This window comes from Centruroides vittatus, unplaced genomic scaffold (genome assembly GCF_030686945.1).
Source record: "Centruroides vittatus isolate TY-2023 unplaced genomic scaffold, ASM3068694v2 scaffold_1015, whole genome shotgun sequence".
NCBI classification, from domain to species: domain Eukaryota; kingdom Metazoa; phylum Arthropoda; class Arachnida; order Scorpiones; family Buthidae; genus Centruroides; species Centruroides vittatus.
The window spans coordinates 5,392,996-5,415,308 of NW_027122666.1; the positions used below are offsets into that span (position 1 = coordinate 5,392,996).

General features: G+C 30.4%; 2 protein-coding genes, 1 long non-coding RNA gene and 1 pseudogene across 4 annotated transcripts in view; 3 read left to right on the top strand and 1 right to left on the bottom strand.

The window, feature by feature from the left end:
• LOC136986347 (maternal embryonic leucine zipper kinase-like) overlaps window positions 1–22,313 on the bottom strand; it is a 261,268-nt gene that overhangs the window by 225,878 nt on the left and 13,077 nt on the right. The gene's annotated exons all lie outside the window — the stretch shown is intronic.
• Window positions 11,259–11,768, top strand: LOC136986305 (uncharacterized). The gene is made up of 2 exons (XR_010882456.1): window positions 11,259–11,417; window positions 11,646–11,768. It is a non-coding gene; the product is annotated as an uncharacterized lncRNA (long non-coding RNA).
• LOC136986353 (uncharacterized) lies at window positions 11,902–22,287 on the top strand. Of its 2 annotated transcripts, none has more exons than XM_067283869.1 (7): window positions 11,902–12,137; window positions 13,299–13,417; window positions 13,494–13,587; window positions 21,130–21,334; window positions 21,396–21,611; window positions 21,670–21,891; window positions 21,958–22,287. In XM_067283869.1, exons 3-7 carry the CDS (start codon window positions 13,495–13,497, stop codon window positions 22,260–22,262), a joined length of 1,041 nt encoding a protein of 346 aa, XP_067139970.1. In that variant the 5' UTR covers window positions 11,902–12,137; window positions 13,299–13,417; window position 13,494; the 3' UTR covers window positions 22,263–22,287. The 2 variants fall into 2 exon arrangements, with proteins under 2 accessions (XP_067139970.1, XP_067139969.1); XM_067283868.1 differs by having other exon boundaries at window positions 13,299–13,399.
• LOC136986255 (uncharacterized) lies at window positions 13,814–15,715 on the top strand (annotated as a pseudogene).

The window sequence follows — 22,313 nt, forward strand, 5'->3', positions numbered from 1 at the left end:
TTCCTTATCATTTATACATATAAAAAAAATAAGCTAAAATAATGCTCCATTCTTTAGTTCTAGATTAAGAATTCAAAATGGAGTCGTAGCAGAAGTGGCAAATTTCAGAGATTAATTCATTGTTTTCTCGACAATATTCCAATATTTTTTTTTTTTTTTTTTAAACGAGAGAATAGTTTTTGTTCGAACGAGTTCAAAATGTCATAACCCGAAAATGTAACTCTGATAAATTTAAATGTTTTTTTTTTTTTTTTTTTTTGGTAAAGAAAAATTGGCATGGTACCAGAAAAATTCACTTTAGAAGTTTTTGGCCCTCGACAACAGCATTTGATAGTCTGAGTATTATGGAAGTAAAACAATAGTAAATAAAAACAATTGAAAAATGCTCTGTCTATATTGTCGAGAGTACTTGATATCGAAATTCAATTAATCACCAAAACTTTTATTTTCGAGCCTATCGAACTGTGTAATCTTTCCAATATTTTATATTACTTTTCGGATAGAAAATATTTATTTTTTTGAATAATCGCTATTTTATTCTATTTTTTATATAACTTCTAAAAAATAATAATAGTAATCAACGTCATGCGAGCATTAACCAATCGCATGCCGATGCTGGGTAAGTTGCCAAGGTCGTATATCTGTGACGTCGCACAAAATTTCTTTTTTTTAATTTTAATGCTGTTTTTAATTTTTTTTTTTTAATTTAAATTATCGATTTGCTTAAAAGCAAGGATTTGATTGGATTATCTATCGGGCAACATAATTAAATAGTAAAATTATCCAATAAAATTAAGGATAATTTTTACTTTCCTGGCTGCTATATGTAACAGAGGAAAAATGTGATAATCGGACAAAAAAATGACCCTTTTCCTAGAAGATTTTTTCATTTTTGGACTCGGGGCACCTTGAAACGTTGTGAAATACGAAAAAATTTGGAGTGTTTTTCTGTATGTATGGATGTTTGTGTTTGGGGATGATATCGTCACCCACTTTAAAGCTTAATAACACCTGTGTTTTTTGTACAAAATTTCCAAAATTTTGCAGGGAGGTTTGTGTATTAGGGGGGTTTGATGCTATTAAATTTTACAAGTTAAATGTCGAGAGGGTGGGGAGAGGGTCATATGTCATATCTCGAGTAGGGTAAGATTATTAAAATATTCTTGCCAGTTAATTTATTCTTAAGTATGTATTTAAACATACTTAACGCATTTTAACATATTATGAATCGTAATATAAAAAATATTTGTTTATAATAGAATATTAACCCTTTACTTTTGAATCGAAATAAAATTGATATATTGAGTTAAAATATAACATTAGTTCCTTTAAGGACTATGGTTTAAATATAGGGAGAATAGAAAATGAAGTATCGATATACAGTATTTCGATATATCAAACGCGCAGACATACATACGTACACGCAAGTTGCCAAAGCAAGTACACGCAAGTATAATACAACACAAGTTGTATGATACTAGAATAGACGAAATATATAAAATAAAATGAACTTATCGTATTGTTAATGTTCTTCAGAGAATAAAATATAATACAAAAAAAAAATTTTTAAATTGACTTTGAAGATTTTCAGAATCTCGCCAAATATGGTTAAGTTTTTTGAGGTGATAATTATTTATTTTCTAAATTGTCAGATTGGTCATTTATTATCCGACTCGTATGGTAGTCGATTAAGTGTTTTTGTGTTTTCCTCCAAATCATTCATCACAAGAACACTTTCCAAATTTTTTTTTTTTTTTGCATATAAGATACAAACATAAAGTGATTTAAACCAAAGTAGCTATTGTAAACCTTCACAATATGCCAAAGTTCTTTGTTTTAATGAAATAAATGACCGATCAAGAAAGATTAATTAATTAAAGATAAATTAAGATATGTATATGTTCAGAATTTAAAATTATAAAAGTTTCTATTGGTAATTTTCTCAGTAATATATCTACTACGTTCGATGCAGTGGTGGATTAAAGGGGCCAGAAAAGGACCCCTCTACATAATTTTAAAACATAATTGTAGTTATAGAATTATGATATGCAATTGAAACTGTAAATTTGCTTTATTTTTCTTCTAATTTCGGTGCCACACGTCACTAGTGGGCACTGGTTCGATAATATTGAAGAAATTTTGGAATCAAATTTATCAGTAACAAGTGAGAAATAGTTTACTGTATGTTTGTAGACTTCGTTTCGTCAAGGATAATTTATATCTTTCATATAATGATGATGGGCTTCTAGTGGAGACGAGGAATCAATCTGAAAGATGAATCTGTCTGGAAAGTGAATGTATGTCATTCTACACGCGGGAAATCGAGGAAGATAACAAGCTAAAAGAAAACCTTTAAAAGATAATAATAATATTATAAAAGTTTCTAGAGAAAAAATCTTTTGTTCAACAGCAAATATTGTTTTGTTTGTTATTTCTAAATAGAACTACATAAACTTTTTTTTAAAACAGTAATAATAGGGATGATCCGATACGTGAATGATTTTAAAATGTCGAAACTTCTGATCCAGAAAATGAGAAATATATATCAATATTTCGAAACAAATTCCTATTTTTAAGTCTAGTTTTCTCTCCTTCTAAAGTATAACATAAAAATATAATTAAATATTATATTAGTAAAATGATTGTGAGAGTTGAAATGGGACATGAGCCACAAACATATGTGGACCCCACCCATCTCCGAAAGTCATAAACATTTATGAATAAAATCAATAAAGGAATAAAACATTTCTTATCATTTATCAAAAGAAACTTTACAACACTCTCGTGTCATGTTTTTTACATAAGAAACTAAATTTTGAGAGTTCTTCTCTGTCCGGATCCAGGAACTCTATAAAGTTCTTCTTGATTTGGATCTAGTTAGAAGAATTAACTTATAATATCCAATTCTTGTAAATTGCTACTATAAAAAATGTTATGCTAATACAAATACACTCGATAACTTCGAGTAAAAATTAATTTATATTTTTAAAATATTAACGTTTTGGTTAATGTTACCCTTGGTGCCAAAATGGCGACTCGTCTCTGATTCCAGCAAGGAAACAATGGGACGCACGTTCTAATCTAACCTAACCTATTCTAATAAATTACCATAATTACTAGCAACCAAATTATTAGAATAGGTTAGGTTAGGTTAGAACGTGCGTCCCCACTGTTTCCTTCCTGGAATCAGAGACGAGCCGCCATCTTGGCACCAAGGGTAACATTAACCAAAGTGTTATTCTAAAATACAACGAAATGATTGCTTTATGTTAACTGGGTTAATACCGATTTACGTATCGAATACATTCGTAAAAAAGGCCTTTATTTTCTCTTGTTATTGACTTTGACCGAATATGTGGCCGTTGTTTAAAGGTTATTTTATATGCATTTGAAATGATTAGTTCCTTTTATAATTTTAATATTCTAATCGTACCTACTTTACACGATGTCACCATTTTCTTGCATTAAATTCGTAGGATTGTTTCTGGTTTATATTCTTATTCCAGAAATTTATGCTTTAAAATTAGAAATTATATAGAGCGCACGATTATTTCTTTTAACATTTACATCTAAACTTAAACTGCATATGTACCGTACACATTATGTGTACGGTACATATGCAGTTCAAGTGAGTAGCAAGATTATTTGCAAATTAGTATAATTATAAAAATAAGAGTTATAATTGATTTTTAAAGTTTATTTTTATATGAAAATTTGTTTAAATATATTTATTTTCTTTTTGTAATGTTTCATAATTAATATTTAAAAAACAATAATCTTTAAAAAATTGTAAAAATTTCTTAAAAATAAAACGAGTTTCTAAAATTAACTCTTTTCTATCCGACTTCGAAAGAGCTAAGAACTGAGATGGACACCGTGGAAATTAATAAATACTTCTTACTTTATTATTCACCATTCGTGCGTTATCATTCAAAATACCCAAATGCATTTCGCAAAATTTTCTTTGCCTCTTCAGTGGATATTACACCTTTACGACAGTGTTACATTTATATTCTATCAAATTTTCCCAGCATGCATCTACAGATAGTCCGGTATTCAGGTTAATGACATTTGCATATTTTTTGATACAGTAATGTTCCGCGATACGTCTTGTTACAATGTTTTCAAATTTGTACAATATTTTTATACTATTTCTATTTATGATACAATTATTATTTTTACAATGTTGATACCATGGGGATTCACTTCGTTTCAGGCGAATTGCCGCTTCATGCTCTTTAACACGTTGTTCTAGCTGTCTTCCCGTTTCTCCAACATAGATCTTACTTTTTGGGCATGTACATATTAGTTTGTAGACGACTCCTGCTGTTTTCAAAGGGTCTTGTGCATGTCCTACTATTCCTCTGTTTACCACATGAATACTTTTGCTTAATCTATTTTTCTGTTCGCCCACTAATTGTTCTGTCAACTTAGTGGGCGAACAGAAAAATAGATTAAGCAAAAGTATTCATGTGGTAAACAGAGGAATAGTAGGACATGCACAAGACCCTTTGAAAACAGCAGGAGTCGTCTACAAACTAATATGTACATGCCCAAAAAGTAAGATCTATGTTGGAGAAACGGGAAGACAGCTAGAACAACGTGTTAAAGAGCATGAAGCGGCAATTCGCCTGAAACGAAGTGAATCCCCATGGTATCAACATTGTAAAAATAATAATTGTATCATAAATAGAAATAGTATAAAAATATTGTACAAATTTGAAAACATTGTAACAAGACGTATCGCGGAACATTACTGTATCAAAAATTATGCAAATGTCATTAACCTGAATACCGGACTATCTGTAGATGCATGCTGGGAAAATTTGATAGAATATAAATGTAACACTGTCGTAAAGGTGTAATATCCACTGAAGAGGCAAAGAAAATTTTGCGAAATGCATTTGGGTATTTTGAATGATAACGCACGAATGGTGAATAATAAAGTAAGAAGTATTTATTAATTTCCACGGTGTCCATCTCAGTTCTTAGCTCTTTCGAAGTCGGATAGAAAAGAGTTAATTTTAGAAACTCGTTTTATTTTTAAGAAATTTTTACAATTTTTTAAAGATTATTGTTTTTTAAATATACAATAACCGATCCCATTGCTTGATATTTGTTCATAATTAATTAATAATACATTATTATTTTATTCAAATACAGTACATCTTTTAAATATAGATACATTTGATTGTTTACCACTTAAAAGATTGTAAGAAATTTCTCACAAATTACAAAATAAAATAAACTGGAATGGAGAAACATATATTTTATGAAAACAATTTTTAGTACGTCGGATGTGGCGTGCTTCTTCTTTACAACTTTGAAAGTTCTCTTAAATTCTTGTTTGATTCATTACATCCAGGAGCAGCACAGGTTCCCTCCATGGTTTATCTATTGAACGTTAAATAATAAAAGAAATGTATCAAACACTTCAGCATTTTATTATTCATATCACAATAAGATTAAAACATTTCTTAATGGTTCCGATAATGTTAAGCTGTGAGCATGAAGGGAGGCAGAGCGTATGAACACGTTGTTTTTCAGTGACTTTTAAAATGTATTATTACTAAACACAATAAATGCACTTTCCCTAAAATTGATATTGTGGCTGAAGAACTATAAAATATTAGGAAAACAATCGTTTAAAATGCCTGTACTGTATTTTTATGCTGTACAGATCTATGAGATCTGTAGTGATTTAATTAGTGTTGCCAATCTTCTGTCGCGGAAAACCCCTAAACAGACCTGAAATGCCTTCTAAATCTACAAGTTCCTCTAAATAGCTTTGTTCGGGTGCAATGCATTTTTAAAAAGTATTAGTCTTTTAATAATCCAGAGAAACGCAAAATTTCATTTTAGGGCACAGGTGGCGTGGGCACAAAAGAAACTGACGTGAGTCATGTGACTTTTATAACTCCTATTCGCTGCTGAAACTCCAGTAACCAATATGGTCAGACTGCATTTTTTCCCTAAACTATTTCTCCTCCTAAATTTCCTCCTAAATTTCCTCCTAAATTTCCGTCCTCCTGATTTCCCCTAAATTTAGGGGAAATCAGGAGGACGGAAGGAAATAATGATGTCAACTTAGGGGTTTCCTCCTAAATTTAGGAGGAAACCCCTAGTTGACATCATTATTTAACCCTGAAAGAAGCCAACTCCCGGAGCAATGGTGGCATATTTAAAAACTTCACGGATTTGGGACCGTTCGAATAACCTTGACGCGTAATATTCTACCGCTTGTAATTAATCTGATTCATTATGTATTGAAGGATATACATTAAAATATTGAAAGATAATTTGAATAACTTGTAAATTTTTATAATACATAGAATCCCGAACAATGGCCACTTCTAAACGGCGGTCATTTTTCAAGATGTCTCTTTTTGAAACGCTTACAACAAAATAACCTCAATAGCGGCCATTTTTTTTTTTTTTTTGTTTTCATCAGTGGCCGTTATTTAGAGGTGTATTTAGATACATTTCATTAATATATAAAAATATAAATAATTAAAATATATAATAATGTAAAAATCTTTCAAAATATCTCTCTTGAATTATTGAAAACGTTGGAAGTTGTTTATATAATTTACCACAAAACAAAATTTATTTTAAATTAATCCATTAATTATATAATCGATGTTCTAAACATTTTTCTTTACAATATTTTTAAATTAATAAAAATATATTTAAATAAATAGATTAATTTTAAAAATTAATTAATTATAAATAACGATTTACAAAAACCTTTCAAATGAAAAAAAAACCAAGTTAGAAAGGTTTTGTAAATCGTTATTTAAAATCATTTGTAAAACTATTTAAATTATCGTTTATGAAATTATTTAGAATTTTTCTTCCTTTCAAATTAAATAGCAATCGCTCATATTTAATAATAAATCGATTTTAAGAAAATATTTTCTTAAAATAAATTTTTAAAAATTTCTATATTGTATTTAAATAATCAATTATAAAATGGGTTTTAACAGGTTTTAAGCAAGGGTGGAACCTCTAACCCCACTTCTCTCAGACTCTGAATATATAAATATAATACAGTATAACCTTCAATGACGACATTTTTTCAGGAATATATATATATATATATATATATATATTTAAAGTAAAAATACGTACAAAATAACCTCCGAAAATGGCCCGTCGGTTACCGTTGTTTACAGGTTTAACTGTATATATTTATGTACTCAGGACCTGAGAGAAGTAAGAGTTAGTCAGAGGTTCTATCCCTGTTTAAAACTATTATAAGATTAAAACTAAATATAAGATTAAAATCAGTAAAACAAATTTAAAAAAAAAAACACTTTTTCATCAATTATTACAGGTTTATTTAGAATTGCATGGAAAAAGGCAACACAATACAAGGGCGATCTGCCATGGAGGAAAACTGAGCCTACTTAGGCTCCCTTTTTAATTGATTTATATCATTACCTTTCATACTTAAAAAAATGCAGAATTTTTTAAAGGTTCAGTGTAAATAGTTCTGTTATTTTTATTAATATTAATACATATGTCTGTCTGTTTGTCCTTCCTTAATTTTAAGAACAAAGTTAGATAGATGAAAGTAGAGACCAGATATGGAAAGCTTAGGGACAGGAGACCCCGATTAACCATATACAGCCTTCCAATGTTATTTCAATTCAAAACTTTTCCCCTGAAAGGAGTTAGATAAATGACCGGCATGACTCTATTGCTAAGAGGAAAAGTATGATGTACAGGGGCAAGTCACTACTAATTTGAGGTGGAGAGCATATATTTTAAACTAAATAATTTCTAATACAATACACCGATTTGTTGTATCGATCGATTAAAAAATTAAATATCTGAGAACCATTTAAAAACATTGTAATCTACTAACTTAAACGATAATATTAAATTTTATTAATTAGTTACACTATATAGTATATAAACGCCATTTTATTTAAAAATATTTACAAAATTTGATTTTCTTGATTATATTTACACACGTCACAATCAAACATAAACGACTTTACTGATTTCTAGAACTTAATTGGATTAAGGCATTACGAGAGTAATTTCGGATTTGTGACGTACCAAATCCGTAAAGGACAATGCCAATTGAAGAAGAGATCAAATCCACCTGTTAATAGAATTGTCTGGAAAGCGTCAGAACTATTGAAAACGAAAGTAAAAGGGGTGCAGAGTCGCTCGCATTGTCTTACTCTCCCCGTCGATATCGTGTGACTGTAATGTAATTCATCAAAGAGACGTCAGTACCACCCAAGTCGGTGTAAATTACCGGCAGGCAGCACTCGTGTCGACAACACTCTGCTGACTATGATAAACGACTTTCAATGGGTTCCTCTCCGCTCCAGGCTTCCAAAAACCTACAACAACTAATGCCTTATAAAGCAGTAACTGAGAGGATGCTCCGACTGTCAACTAGAATTTGTCTCTTGTATCTTGGTAAATTGAGTCTCGTGATTCCAACGTTTTGAATTTATCCACTTAGAAAACTTTTATAATTTGATAATTTGCGTGAGTAAGCTGTTGTGAAATTTCCAAAGAATTCCAAGCCATGGAACAGTTTGAAATACAAGCCCCGTATACTACTTTAATTATAAAGGTATTAGCCCTTTACTTACGTCTTGTTATACAAGTAATTAGGTCCACTTATAAGACCAATAGTTTTTAATTAAAGGATCTCCCATCCTCTAATTAAAAATCTTGTAATTTAGCCTCTGCTAAAAGACTTTAATTACTAAGTAACATTAAATTCAAGGGACTATACTTAGTGTCTCTATTCAAATGTATATGAGCATCGTCACAATGAAGTGAAATTCGAGTTGGGTTTAATACTTGTAATAGGAAAGAAAATAGTCATATATATATATATAAAGATATGTTATTGATGAACTACTGCAGCAATATTAGTTCCATGCGTGCTGTATTACTTTATATGGTCAGAGTAAACATTTTGGGAATGATTTCAATCATATGACGTGACGACGTGATGACGTGATGCCACATTTCCGGAAAATGAAGTAACATATTAACCCTCTAACTAACGCACTACGCTTTAAACACTCTTGCAAAGCGACAATTGTATAAAATATATAGTCGGTGGCGCTATTTATGCCCCTGGCGAGATTTAACCAAAACTATTTTCTGTTGCTTCTTCTCTAAATCACGGATTGTATTCAAGACCTGCTGGAGATTTTGCGGGGTCTTAGAAAAACCCCGCAAAATGTCTGTCTTATAAGGCATTATAAGACAGACATTTTGAGGCCCCTACTAATAATTCTATTAGTAGGGGCCTCAAAATGTCTGTAAAAAATAAATTTTTTTTCAAATTATCTTAGAAATTTAAATGTGCGAGACCTCAGTTTGAGGCCCGAAAAACTGACATCTGAGCCGGCCCTGATTATACTTTAGATCAAATTTCAATGTATTATAAACCATAAAATATTTCACAACAATAAAAATTTATAAAGATCCAATTTCTTAAACTTTTTAAACTTACATTTTTTTAAAGTGAAATTAAAAGGGAGGAATCAAGAGTTTAATGATCACTGAGCTTTTTTTTTTTTAATTAAATAAACCATTTATTATAAATTCCAATTTTTGCTATTGGGCAGGAGCAGTTTTTATTATCTAATTTAAACAGCTGGATTTTATTATTTTTTTGTATGTGTGTGTTTTCGTGCGGTTTTTATTCCTTTCCTGTGATATAGACCACAATTTTTCAAGTAATCTCGAGATGTTAGAAATTGTTTGGACCATTTCGAGTGTTGATTTGATTTCCTCCATCGAGTTACCCAACAAGAAGTTGGAAACGGTCCAAAACTCCTCAATAAACAAAGTAAAACCGATTTGAGATTTTATTTTATTGTTACCGAATATAACAATTATGGGAATATTTTTAAAGAAAGAAAATTTTTTTATGGATTTGCATAATAAATGTTCATTTAATCAAGAAGGCAGATCTGTTCGGTGAAGAAAAAAATGGCGCCGTAAAAAGCATGATTTATGAATATTCGTATATCGTTTGAATTATAAAAATGTAAAATTTATATTTATGGGGTTCTTTGTTTTTGTGTCCAGTTATTTTACATGCGTGGCATATTTCTTACTGTCAATATATTTAAAAATATGCACCCAGATTCTACTATCGATGATAAATATCAGAAAAGAAACAGAATTTGGGATTCGAAACTGGATAATTTGGGACCAAATTAATCAGCTATGAGTGATTTATTAAGTCGAGCCTCCGCCCAAAATAATATAGATAAAGATATTTCATTTACTTATGCTATCAGAGCACGTTACAGTGAATATTCTTCATTTCGAAGTGATATACTGTATATTGTTTGTAATGTTTGGAGAAATATATTAATATTTCTATAGTTAACATTATAAACATTCTCCTATTAATTAATATATTCCGTCATACAACATAACGCATACATACACAAAACATACACATGAAAAGAGCTTAGTATATTGTTTATATTGTCAGGAAATTTGGAAAAGGTATTTTCTTCAATTGTTTTTTTTTTTTTAATGGGGATTCAAAATTTCTACAGAATTTGTTGGAATACTAATTATTAATACGTAAATTGTTTGCTTTCTTCTGATCTTCGTGATCTTTATCCTCTGATATCAATTTAATTTGTTTTATAACGTAAAAATGTTTAAATGAGCCTCACGAACAGGCTGGGCACGTGAAGTTTCCCGGAGTTTCTTCACGTGTCTAACACCTAAATAGGAGCCAGTTTTTCATACAAAGTCCTCCCGGAGGCACTCCTCTTTGGCAGATCGCCTACGTTTTGCGTTTCGTATCCTAACAAACCAAATCTATTTAATAAAACAATATTAAAAACTTATTCTTCTGCAGAAAAATAAGAATTTCTAATAGTAAATTTGTGGACATTTTCACCAATTAACTAATACTTTTTAAAATATGTTGTCAATCCAATTTATAATAAGGTAGGGAGCTCATTAGGCTAAGGCCTACCAAGTTTAGGCTATTCTTTTGGCAATGAATTAAATTAGAAATGGTAAAAATAACACTCCAAACTCAGTGGGCCATAATGAGCTCCCCTACCTTATATATAAAAATATTAGCAATCTTAATCTTTTAAACTCTAAATAATTATAAAACAATTTTAAGTTTTTTAGTGCAATTTATTTAGAAAATCCCAAGTAATTAAGGCAAGCAATTAAAATGTTTAAAACATTTTCAGATAATTTTATATCCGGCTTATAAAACTGACATTAACGTCACACCACTGAAGCTTTAATGCAAGAAACTGACAATAGAAGGCAAGACAATAACTACTTCAGCGCCATCTATTGTAGAAAACTTGCGTATTCGAAAGCAACATGGACGCCATTCAAAACGCAGGTTGAACTTTCCTCGTTTGTAAGGTGGATTTTTAAAGGTAATTGGCAATTTCAATCAAATTAAACCTGTTTATTTTATCTTTTTGTGCATTTAGAAAGTTCTTGAAAAAAGTTTAATATTTTCAAGAATTTACTACAATTGTGTGACTATTGCGAACGTCTTTATATTTAATTTAAAACAATTACCAAATTTATTTGATTAGTAATGAAATTTATCCAAAAAGCATTTTTATTTTAATTATAATATTAAAAATTCTCTTTGTCAGGTCGTACACGTTGCATCATCTATTGAAAACTTAAAGCGCCACCTGCTGAATGCGCCGAAACAATAAACAAAACGCGCCATTGTTAAATTTTAAAAATAAAATTTAATTATTTTTACAGAATGACACACTTATTATTATTTAATGTTACTAATAAATTAATAGAAAAAAATGTGAAATTTTATTACGATGCATAAAATTAATTTTAAAATTTGGAAATTAAATTTAATTTAATTTCCAAATTTTAAATTAAATTACGGAAATTTGAATTTTTAAATGTGGAAATATGGAAAAAATTATTTTAAATAATATTACATACACTTTAAATGAGGGGGAACTTCACACTGTTTTATATCAGCTGATGAATGTTGCTTCCTGGTGACAGGTGTTAAAAAACTCCATGTGACAGATGGTGGGATGCAGGAACACATGCTAAGTACTGTATTGTCTTCCATCAGCCATACAATATTCATTATGAGCTGGCAGGTTATGCAAGTAAGTGTAGTTTATATTTCATTTATATACAATTTTCTCTTATAAATTATAATATGCATCCAGTAAAGCTTGCTTGTCTTTCACTTAGGCTAGCAAGACGATGGGATGCTACATTAATTAAAGATTTTTAAGCTTTATTAAATATTAATAAAGCATTAAATCTTTATACATTCTAGAATTTAGTGTAAACTAATAGAATTTGTTAAATTTGGTTAATGTTTTTAGATAGAGAAATTCTTTGTGCTCATATATATTAAATTTAGCTAATGGTTCCTGTCTGGAAGAAAGTAAAATTTCATCAGTCAATCATACATATAGTTTTTTTTTTCTTATAAGAATGAAACAAGGAAACATGACACTATTGATCTAAGAAAAATGTCAACCTGAGTTTGATATACTTCATTGCTGATGGAGATGGATTGCCAGAATATTCTCAGAGATGGGAGGGGGGAAAAAAGAAATGCACATTGAAAAGCTTAGTGATTAATACACCCAATTCAATTTCCTTTTCCAAAATTGCCATCATATTGGCTTGACAGTGAGTGTTATCAATTTAAATCAAAGTGGAGTGTTTTTTTTTTTTTTGTTTCTCCTTCAAAACTCTGGGAGACAGAGGTGACATGATTAAGAGGAAGGAAAACAAAAATATATTATTGGAGGATAACAGTTGGTGTGCTGAGCTTTAAGAATAATTTAAAATGATCTCTGTCCCTTTGGGCTCTTTATTTCTGTATTTAGTCTGTTATGACGGAAGGAAGAACGTGCCGTCCCGCGGAAAGATTTGCGAAAGAACGACGCATATTGATTTATTGTCCCGCAAATAGTTGCCGATCCATTTATTTCCGACATGTTGAATTTGTCCTTATCTATCATCTGTATCAATTTAATAAATTGTCTATCCATTTTATATTATTGTTTTTAGATTAAATATTTGTTAATGTAGCAATTATTCAATCCATTAAAAATAAATTATTTTATTACTTAAAAAATCTGTATAATTATTCATATAATGTTTGCCCTAGTAAATTAAATACATTCCATTGCATACTTAATAATAGTTGAAGTGTTTAGTATTATTTACTCAACATATTGATTATATTTCTAGTGTAGAATCATATGCCATCATGACAATGTTTTAAAATTATGTTCTTCTTTTAACAGTTCAATGACATCGCAGTTAGTATATATGGTATACTACAAGTTAATCTTAGTATAAATCCTTCACGTCAGTTGACACAAAGCCTATCGGAAGAATATTTACCGTAAGTAATTTCTCATTGGTAAGTGCAGAGAAATTCTTATTACTCGATACTAATATAAGATCATTTATATATTTTTTTAATGAATTTATTTCAGAATGTCGTCATCAAGTGAACCTAACGTGCAGTTGGTATCTGGCAATACATCTGATGTTAAGAAGATATTGGATGGTTTGACCATTAAGAACAAGGTTTATAATAAAAGTTGAACACTTTCAAAAAGGGTTTATATAATAGCAGAAATATTTTGATTTAAACTTGAAATGATCAATTTTAGTCAAGCTAGAAAAACTTTTAATTTGAAAAAAAAAAATTCATGACAAACGAGATTGAAAAACTAAAGTCAAATTAACCTACCGCCGAGGAATTTTGTGCATGAGTTAGTAAACAATTTATGCTTTACTAATTAGCTTGTTTATGAGTTTGCAGATATGCTTTGAGGTTAAGCGTAATAGAAACACGATAGAGCCTTTAAAGGGTTTTATAGCATTATTTGTAATCAGATATTGTTTCCTATAGCTTTATGTAGAAAACATCTATAATGCCCCTTAGAATTTGAATAAAAGTTGATGCAAACAAGTCTACATGGAAACCTTTTTCTTATTTGTGTGTGATATCCAAGAAACCACAATAAAATACATGTTTTTCTTTATTTTTTGCATTAGTAAGAAATACGATACACTAAGTATTTCGGTAGGGGGTAAATAATGAATTACACTTTAATGCTTAAGCATAGACTCTAGTTAAGATAGCTAACACATTGTGGAATCAAGATGATATTAGGGATTTAATGGCAAAATTCTATTTTCCATTGCTTGGTAGTGAAACAGAAAAATGGCAGGAGATAGAAGACAAAGTAATAGAAAAAGTACACACAGCTTCCACAACCTGGACCTTTTTTAAGAGAGAAAATATTGGGGTTTATTAAACCAATAATAGACTTACAAATATTAAAATGAATGGAATATCATGATGAAAATCCCTATCTTGGTATAGATCTACCAAATAATTTCTGTTGGACATCACAAGGGACAGTAGATAAAAAGAAAACAGCAGGGGTGTTAATTAAAGATGAGAGTTTAGATATTACCAGATTCTATAGACTGGCATGTATTTACTGTTTAGATGATGATGATATTCTGAAACTATGGAACAAAATATCTGAAAATCACAGAAAATCTTTTTATAGAAAAAAAGACCCAAGAAAGGTTAGGCAGCAGGAACTAGTGGCTCTCTGGAATATGATATAAAGGGAGAAATAACTAATATGGATAATATGATTGAAAGAAGATGGCAAAGTAAGTGTTCTCTGTATCAATATGCATTTGAATATGCAGCAGTTGGTGGTAATAAAGCAGCAACTGAATATTTTTTTGCAAAAACCAATCTCTAGGGAAAGAAGAATCCTTGGTAAGATCTGCAGGATATGTAGCAAATAGATGTTTGACTCTGCTTGATCTTCCTAAAGAACATTATGCTGATGTTTTATGTTTTTACTCTCACAAGTGGACAAAGTGCAACAAATAGAGGTATTTAAAAGCTATCCTCATAAAGTACTGAAGTGTTTTTTGGATTGGCCATGGCAAAGTCTCTTTATGGAAACAGCAAACCATATGTTGAGTTTTCTTTATGAAGAGGAATGCCATTATTTTTTGAGAGAAATGGCCAATAAGGTGATACAGGCAACAAAGATTATGATTATCAAAAAATTTTTGGGGAATTTTGGCAGCAAAGCCCGAATGCTTATAAAAGATATGTTATAGATGAATGTGATAGTGGGTCTCTTATTATCAAAACTATTTAAGATTAAAGATAAGAAAACTCTCTCATTAGTTTTGAAAGATGCAACTCTTGCAGAAAAAAGAAAATCATTTTTTACCGCAAAGGTAAGGATATCTGTGAAAGTTTAATTTATAGCAATAAATGGGATTCACTAAAATTCTTTGTTCAAGAGTGTATATCATCCAAAGACATAATGATTAAGAGTTCATGCACCGTCACTCAGAAGAAAAACTAGAGAGAGAAGATGATATGTGGAATAAGTTTTTTCAATTACCAGACGATCTTGCTCAAGAAAATAATAAAAAGAGAAGTATGGAGGAAGGTGAAAGTAGTTCAGCTAAGAGACTTTGTAGTATAGAATTTAAAGAAGCAGCACATAGTGTGAAAAAATAGGTGCAAAAATGCCAAAAGCAACAGCTAAAACAAAACACATTGAACATAAGCCCAAGTTAATAAAATTATTACTCACTGAACCAGTTAATCCAAATAACAATAAAGGTAATCCGGTTCTTCCAATGAACAGAGAAACCTATAGGACTTGCTGAAAAATTCAGTTCATTGCTTTATGAAACTCCAAATGTTGGTTCAACATCTAAAAAAGTTTTTATTTGTGGTGTATTGGGTTCAGTTTTAATCCTTTCTGATAGCAGACTGATGGAAAAACTTGGCATCAATAAGGCATATGTTAAACACACTATGCATACTGAGCAGAGTGGTGATGGAAAAATAGAAGTTGTATCTGATGTCATAAAGCTATGCTTTTCTTTTGAAAAGGATGGAAAAAACAAATAGCCCTTAGAGTTTTTGTAAATGATGAAATTACAGGTAGTGGAAATCCAGGAGATAATTATTGTTATAGTGGTGATGAACTTAAAGAAATAGCGGAGAAGTTGGGTATCTCTAGTATAGATAACATAAATGTAGATGAACATGTGTTTCGTATTCATACCAAAGGGAAGATCAATCTAAGACCCAGGCAATTTAGATTATACAGAGGGCAGACAGATGAAGTAAAAGAAAGATTTAAGGCAGCAGCAGCTTCTCAATTTCAATTAATAATGGGTTTAAAGAGGTCAGTGCTCAATCTACAAATCTTGAAGATTCATTTAAAAAGCTTTCCGATGGAGATATAAAGGAAGTAATAGGTAGTACAGAAAAAATTTTTAAAGAATTTGCTAGTGTATATCAAGATAATCAAGAAAAATTCTCACTAAGCAACTCAGAAGCAGCATAGCATATCATGGATTCCACTATGGTGCTTAAGCATTAAATTTTAAATATTGTTATGGTCTTAACTGCTGCAGCTAACGGACATGCAGATCTAATATTTATGTCACATACAAAAGATGCAAATGGTAGGATGACTCTTGAACCTATTCCAGTAGTTGTTGAGTTTAAAGGAGGTCATACTGCTGATGAAGCTATAGCACAGATCAAGAACAAAGGCTAGTTGTATAATCTAAGCATTAGAACTAAAGCAGATGTGGTCATAGCAGGGATAGCTAAAGATGGTGGATTGAAAGTGGAAAAAGGTGATGTTTTCCAATCACGGGGTTTTATAAGTCAAATATTGAAGGAAGCGGAAAAGTTCAATCAAAATTGTATAGATAGATAGAATTAAGGATATCTTAAAAAGTAAATTGAAGAATTTGTATCATTCAATTCAGAGCCATGAGTGCCATTATTTGAGTAAATTAGTACTCTGGCAGATTTTGGCTACAAACAATAGTGGGTTAGATAAACATATTTTTACTTATGCGAATCAAGATGAAAGCATAGGAAGGAAAGCTACCACATTTGTGCTGTTTAATAAAGCTGTAATACTAAATATTATGGAACAAAGAGAAGTTAGGAGATGAAAGGAATTTGATGATACTAGAATTCCTCCAATTGACGAACTAGGAATTGATTCTGCAATTAAAATTGATGTAACAATAAGCACAGGAGTACAGCATAAAACCAGATGGGTTTGAAATAGAAGAAAGAAAAGATAAATCTTATTATCAGAATATAGATATAAAGAGATCTTTGATAATTCTTGAGGTAAGTTTCAAAGTCAATTTCAAGAGCTAGGGAATGTTGAAGTTTATAGTTTCGTTAAAGGCTTACAGGAAACTAGTGCCGTAGGAAGAACAAAATAAAAAAAGAAGCCATGAGAAACTAAGAAAGTCATTGCCTCTTTTAGCAGAAGCCTTCTTTCCTTTTAAGAGATTAATTGAAAAAGAATACGCTTTCAGGCAATAATGCAAGGTTTATTTATAAATGGAAAGGGTTATCTTTTACACAACTATCAGAAATTGATGACTCTCATAGATGATCCAGTTATTGACAATGACATGACAATGGTAGCAAAGAAGTTAAATGGTTGCATTCCTTTATGAATTACTGATAAATTCTATTATATAACCATTTAACAAATATTATTATTATTTAAATTACCAATTATAAGAGAAACATCCTTTTTATAAGTACCTACTTATTTACAATTCAATGGAATTTTGTTTAGCAAGCAATCCCTTAAACAACAAAATACATCACTGTTTATGGAAAACAATTCTTTAATTATAAAAATACTGTTTATTATTACATGTTTTCCTAGCTTTTAAGTTTAATAATTAAATGATAAGGCTGGTTTAAGTATCAAGCCTCCAGATATATATGTTGTATAAAATCTTCCCATTCTGCAGATACTAAAAGGATCTTTTTCCATGCCCACAATACAGGTAGCTGGTTGATAAAATATGAAACCAGACATCCATGTTAGCTCAATGGTATCCAAACTATGGTACCCTGAGCCAAACTCATATTTGACACATAACTTATAATTGAAATAGGCCTACTTTTAATATATAGGGAACATACAAATAGTACTTTTGCTAACTTTTGTAACCTAACACTATTTTTTTGCAATTAAGTTTGCAATATGTTTATTAAAGCTATCAATAATTAACTAACAATCACAGTCAGCAGTATTGCATGCTAATATAAATTTTTTCTTCACTGCTAAACACCATAAGAGATTTAAATCAAAATTTTAAATCTTTTGTTCTAATTGTTGTTAAACCTGAAGGCTATTCAAAATAGCTGTAAACATTAGTTACTTTTTCTAGCAAGTTTTAATAAAATGAAGCATTATTATTATCTAGAAGTTCTAACTTACAGAACATAGAATTGTAATATGAATATTTACATTTGTATGTAGTTATGAAAGATATATCTAACAGTATATTATTAAATTATAATACATTAAAACTTTAAAAATTCAATCTTTTGGTCATTACTGTTATATGTAATTTCATCTTATTCATATTTCCTATAAAGAAGTTTAATGACAAAAGAATTTTTAAAATTTTAACAATGACATTAAGAACTATAAAACATTATTGTTTTAAGACAAGACATGACAGAATCATTAAACATTTTTATATTACGCATGATTAAACTCAAGAAATTTATGGTCAAATTATAAATTTCTACATGGTGTACTGCCCTTAAATTTCACAATCATTTTTTAGTATAGCAATATATCAAAGGATTAAGCAAGGAAATGCCAATGATGGATACTACAGCATTGAGCAACTATTAGCTAACTTAGAACATGGATATAATTGAAGAAATGAAATTTTTATAAAGATTATTTACCGTATTTACTCGCACATAGGACGAGGTTTTTATTCATTTATCACAGCCTCAAATTCCTAGGTTGTCCTATACGTGCAAGTGAAAGATTTTTTGCAAATAATTTTTGTGAATTGTGTATTTGCATTTTTTACCGGATGCTTACCCTCTTGTATTTAAAAATAAGTATTTTATCTGGGTCGTTTCAATCATTGTCAGGAGTAAATATGAATAGCAACAGGAAAAGCAAAGCTTTTGAATTGAATTCCAGATTGAAATTCCACGGAAGTCACACGGGAGCACAATATAAGTTTTAAGCCATTCCCACGTGAAAACAGATGATTATTCGGAAATCAGAGTTCGGAGAAATTCTTAAGTTTAATTGACGGAGAGTGGATTTGACTGTTAAGAATTGGCAAAAATGGTTCCCCATTGTCCAGCTTTACATGAACAAATTATGTTGTTGATTTTACAAGACTTTTCCTTAAAGTTTAAAATGCCAGTAATTTTTGCAGGACAATGTGTGCATTTATGTTCATTTGATATTTTACTTGTGATTAAATGAAATAAAATTAGAATTGTAGTAATAAATCTAATTTTCTTTGTTTTGATCTTTAAAGTCACACTTTGTCCTATATGCAAGTAAATACAGTTACAGTCTCCATATAATATGGTACTTAGATTCCAAAAAAGTGCCGTGTTAAGCAAATCAGTGGTATATGAATCAAAGGATTAATACAAAACATAGGGTTAGGTTACAAAAGTTAGCTATTTTGTTTTTGTAATTAAGAGAAGTGTTTGTTAGTTAATTATTGATTGCTTTAGTAATCACAATCAAAAGTATTGCACATTAATATAATTTTTCTTCACTGCTAAACACCATTAAATGAGGACATTTTCTTTTTGGCAAAATATTGTCATCATTCATCCAACAAAACCTTAAATACTCCAGTTAACTAAGTTCATAGTTCATCAAATGTTTTCGACCCAATCTGGGTCTTCTTCAGGATATTGTAAGAAATACACCCAACGTGTGAAATGGAACATGCAAATTGAATCCAATGCGATTCAAATTACGAATAAAACAGTTGAGATTGAAAATGGAACAATCTGCTCGTGCTAAGATGACAGTTTAGCGCATGAGAAGTTATTACTGCAAGTTGCTGCATAACTGTTAAATAAATCTATTAAGATGTAATTACTGTGGGTTCTCCCCCTCATAACATACTTCCATGCTTGTGAAACGTTGGCCGCATCTTTATAATTAATGCACGTGTTCCGTAATCCCGCTTTGTATATTTCCAGGGTCTCCATGATTCTGAGTTGGTCCGTGCAGTGGGAGAGTCTAATGAGTTGGGCACTTTGTAGATCAGCCGTGATTCCAGGTTCAGAGGTGACATGTGCAAGGGCGGTGGTATGCTTCTGATTGTCTATGTCATACTTGTGTTCTTTTATGCGTTGTTGAAGGGAGCGTTTGGTTGAGCCCACATAAACCAAGCTATTATTGAATCTGTTATTCCACATAGGGATCTCATATACTCCCAGTACGTGATTCAAGTCTATTGGGTCCTTTCTGTTGCAAAGTAGGTCATATACTGATCATGGCCTGTTATAGGCTATCTTGTTTTTTGTGATGCTTGAAATTTCTCTGTATATTCCATCAAGGTATCTATTGTACATTACTATTTTCCTCATAAACTGTCATCTTAGCACGAGCGGATTGTTCCATTTTCAATCTCAACCGTTTTATTCATAATTTGAATCGCATTGGATTTGATTTGCATGTTCCATCTCACACGGTGTATTTCTTAAAACGATATCCTGAGGAATACCCAGATTGGGTCGAAAACATTTGATGAACTATGAACTTAGTTAATTGGAGTATTTGAGGTTTTGTTGAATGAATCATATTTTCCTCCAGTATTTGATTGGACATATCGTAATCATCTGAGCTTTGCTAGGATAAGGAAGAAAAAAAATTGTGCAATCTGTTCTCATTAATTAAAGAAAATTGGGTGAAAGGCACAAAACAACACTGAAAATTTCAATATTCTAAAATCCGTGTGTCAATATGAGAACACTCGTGCTTGCTTAACATAAAAAATATCAAATTACAGGGTTTGCACTTAAAAATTGTGATGTTTTCAAACTGTGTTAGAGTGAAACCATGTTGTATAAGGGATACTTATCATATTTTCTGCCTTGAGATAAATTTGATAGAACAGTTCATTATATTTTGAATTTTTCTGCTTATTATCAAATCTTTTTTGAAACAATTTATATGTATAATATTTCATGATTCAAATACAATTTTATTATGCATTAAATTACAGTCATTGCGTGCCAGCTTGGGATCCATAATATTGTATGGAACATGTTCTATGCTCATGGTTTTCATCAACAAGTTCATTTTCACAAGTTACATGTTTAAATTTCCTTTTTTTATTATGGCTTGTCAAATGATTTCTACTGTCATCTTGTTAGAACTTTGTTCTTTCTTGAAATGCATCAAATTGAATCCTTACAATATTAAGAAAGGTTTGCACTTTTGTCTAAAATAAAAGTTTCTAAAAGCATAAACTTATTTTCTTTCTTTCAGGATTTAGTTTTGTCTTGCCATCTATTTTCTATGCCATTCATTCTGTGCTAGCCTTGAATGCACTAGGAGGTATGAATATACCAATGTATGGAGCAATTAAGAGATGTACACCCTTTGTTACTCTCTTACTCACTCTATCTATATTACATAAAAAGTGGCCTTCATGTAAAATATTCTTATCTATTGGACTGATTACTCTAGGATGCATCACTGCTGGTAAGTTTTTCTGCAAAGGAAATTATAAATGATAGTTTTGAGTCCTCATTTATTTCAGGATTAGGAGATTTGACATTTGACATATGGGCATATTTTTATGGTGTGTTAAGTGTTATTGCACAAGGATTTTATCTTATCCTGGTACAACGTAGTGCAGAGAAGAACATGGCTACTTTAGACATTCTCCAGTTGAACAGTTATAATACATTCCCTATTTTTATATTACTAGGCCTTATGACTGAAGAATTTACTAAGGTCTTACTTTTTCTGAAAATCTTAGGTAGAGTATACTTTAAAGTATTTAAAATTTTCAAAAAGAAAAGAATTGTATGTTTTTTTTTTCCAGATGTTAGCTTTCTGTTGTGTTTAACTGCAGAAATAGGCATTGGATTCATTCTCAATTACTCTCTATTTCTGTGTACGACTCTGAATTCTGCATTGACTACAAGTCTAGTTGGGATAATTAAAAGCATGTTCCAGACTTTGATTGGCTTTATGACATTTGGTGGTGTTAAATTTCATTATTTGAATGCCATTGGACTTTCCTTGAACATAGTAGGTGGATTTATTTATACATATGAAAAATATAAAGAAAAACTTCTGATGATAAAGTATGCTGAAGAAAATGAAACTCCAAAAATAAGTTGCTGAATAAAACGAATTTTTGAATATAAAATGGGTTGTCTGTCTGCATTATAAATT